Below are 3059 nucleotides of genomic sequence, written 5' to 3' on the forward strand. Positions count from 1 at the left end.
GGTCTGAGGTGGGGGATTAATAGTATCAATTAAATGAACTATAATTTTCAGTGATAGTGCAGAATATAGTCAGAAATGTGGTCACATTTTTAATATTTTGTTATGTTCTTTTGTATAAAAGACAAAAAAAGAGTATAATTTAATGTCTTAGTTCTAAGTGTGGAGTTAAATCAAAAACTTTCAGCCACAATCCTAACAATGATTGACAATTATAAGATTCATAAAGATACTATTTATTGCAGGTGTTATTTTGTTGCATGTTATTTTGTGCACCACTTGGAAATAGCATTAACCCATCAATACCTGAATGACATCCAGAAGCTCATCTAGAGCCTGCTGAGTCAGGACTACCGGGTAGAAGTGAGTGTAGGCAGCACACACACCGTACTGCTCCGACTCCTGCAGGAAGAGCTGGATGGCAAAGTGAGCATAATCAGATTCCATTCCAATGACCCCCACCCAGGTCCAGCCAAAGTAGTTAACCAGCTGGGCCAGGGCTCTCATCTGGAAGGTGTCACTGGGTATGGTGCGCATGAATGTTGGGACATCCCTTTGGTTACTCAGACAGCCGCAGGATGCACAATAGCTCACCTGGTATTATAGAAAACAATAATTAACCTTCTGCACACTTTGACTTACTGAAAAGACCGTTAAGCAATAATCAAGGTTCACCACAAAATACTACTGTCTTTACAAGCACTCAGTGGTGCAGAGTTTTACCTGTATTTGAAATTAAAATAGTGTTTGGAATCTAGCAACTTAAACACTCAGCAATGAAAATGGAAGTATAATTACTATTCATTTAAAAAAAAAATCTTTTATACATTTCTGGAAAAAAAAACATTGGATTATCTGAAAATGTACTTTTCAGAAAACTGATTTTAGGGCTTTGCATTTTAAATATACTTTTTGTTATACTTGTTTTCACGGTTACAGCAATGACATGCAACGCTAGGGCACTTATTCAAAGAAAACAGTATAATGTAAAAGTATTAACATCATGAAAACAAAAGTTCACAGACTGTCAGGTAGTCTCACCAGAGGTATATGGAATGAGCTAAGCAGAGCCAAAGGCACCCCAGAAGCAGCATCTCCTATGATTACTGGGGAAATAGTATTTGTTTTGGCAGCACAGCCTAAATTAGAACTAATGTTTCTTTCTTGACCTTTGTCTCTATTCACTCTATTGGCTCTGGTGCCTATCTCTAGCTGGCCGTTCACCAACAGTAAAGCTGCTCTCAGTGATGCAGATATGTCATCACAACTGTCACGGATGTGGAAACCCAGCTTGAGCTGTGGCAGGAGGTCACTGCGCTGGTTGATCTCATTGATTGCAAAAATCATAGTTTGCATCCAGCGCACTGCACGAGAGCTGAAACTGTACAGAAGTGAAAAGCAGTTTATCACACTGCACAAATATATATTAAATATATAAACACAAATGATAAATCAATTGTAAACAACACAACATTTTTACTAACTCTGGCATATTTAGATGGTGTTTTTATACAAAGACAATTTATAAATATGCATCATTCCTATGAAATAAATCAATAAAATACCAAATAAGCCAACTACTGTCAAATTCAGTCAAATATTTACTCACTACTTAAACATATTAGCTGTTGGTTTTGTTTTGTATGTCGGAAGAGAAGGTGCAGGGCTGTAGTGGAAAGGGAATAATCCCCCTATAACTACATCTCCAGCTTCGTACAGACTATTTTTCTCCTCTTCACCCAAGAAAACACAGTTATCCAGAGCAGCAGCTGAGCTAGGTTTGCCCCCAAAGAGAGAAAGTAACATAAGAAGCTTTGCAGCCAGCATTGCCATAGCTGGTCCAGGATAAAAGGAAAGCTCTAGCTAAATATTTCAACCCCTGAACACTCAGGCTGCCCTTTCATACATATACACAGTATGATATTTAAGGATGCAGCGGATTTATATACTGTACATCAGAGGGGACTGCCCAGATACAGTAGCTATGACATCATGACACCTTTGGTTCCATGGGTGGAGCGAATATACAGTGGACCAATAAAAAAACTATCTTCATATTTAACTCTTCAGTTGTTGAAAAACGAATTGCTCTCTTCTGGATATATAATTTATTTTTCTGTTTTTTGCATATATTTGTATATATTGTATAATATATATATATATATATATATATATATATATAGTAGTCTGCATTTAAAGCTTTAGTGCGTATTTTGTTATAGTCAAGCCATTGCCAAATGACTTGATGCTAAAAGCTAATTAAGACTTTCTCCTCCACAAAACTGCTCTGTATTTTTCAGTATGGCTATGTTTAGAAAATGGTGTCATCAGGTGACTTTTGAGCTCAGAAAATCAAGCAAAGATAATTACCTCATCTAAAGAGTCCGTCAACAGTCAACAGACAACAGACAACAGTTTTGTTGTCATAACTTTTAATTCCTCATGAGGGAGACAGAAACTGCGCACCGTATCTTTAACTTATAAAGTATAATGTTGTACTATTGTAATGAAGAAGTCACATGTTTTAAAAACATCAAATTAACTGTAATCTCTTTTTTATTTAAATTAGTACTGTAGTATTTCTTTAAATGAAGTCACCTGGACGACACTGCCATGCAAAGCCAGAAGACTGTAACTCAAATTTGGTCGAAAATGAGTTATTGTCATTTTTGGAACATTGAATATCTGCTTTATTATGTTTATAAATACCTTGATTCAAATGTGTTGCTTTATGGAGAAAATTCTGTGTTGTCATTGCCATAACTTCAGAAGCCGTAGAGAAGTAAAGGCAGAATACCGTAACATCCGTTACACACGCACACACGCGCGCACACACACACACACACACATACACACACACACACACACACCTGACTGGGAAAGATACATCTACGCCCATTACTGTTGGTATGCTACAATAAAAGTGTTACTGTCAGTTAAACACTTAACATTAGCATTAGCATTAACACAAACCCATTTTTACGGCATACATTTTTTATTGCTAGATTAATTCAATTCAATTTCAATTCAATTTTATTTATAGTATCAATTCATAACAAGAG

The 3059-nt window shown here is 36.2% G+C and overlaps 1 protein-coding gene across 1 annotated transcript in view; it reads right to left on the minus strand.

Annotated features, from left to right (window-relative positions):
- The window catches only part of LOC116683221 (extracellular calcium-sensing receptor-like), a 6233-nt gene extending 4601 nt beyond the window's left edge, over positions 1-1632 (minus strand). Inside the window, exons 1-3 of the mRNA XM_032509828.1 lie at positions 1607-1632; positions 1039-1378; positions 304-591 (exon numbers count right to left, since the gene is read on the minus strand). Of these exons, the coding sequence (XP_032365719.1) occupies positions 304-591; positions 1039-1378; positions 1607-1617 (639 nt within the window). The 5' untranslated portion in view covers positions 1618-1632. The remainder of the gene's footprint in view (positions 1-303; positions 592-1038; positions 1379-1606) is intronic.
- Positions 1633-3059: the final 1427 nt, after the last annotated feature.

Source organism: Etheostoma spectabile, chromosome 3 (assembly GCF_008692095.1).
Source record: "Etheostoma spectabile isolate EspeVRDwgs_2016 chromosome 3, UIUC_Espe_1.0, whole genome shotgun sequence".
Lineage (NCBI taxonomy): Eukaryota > Metazoa > Chordata > Actinopteri > Perciformes > Percidae > Etheostoma > Etheostoma spectabile.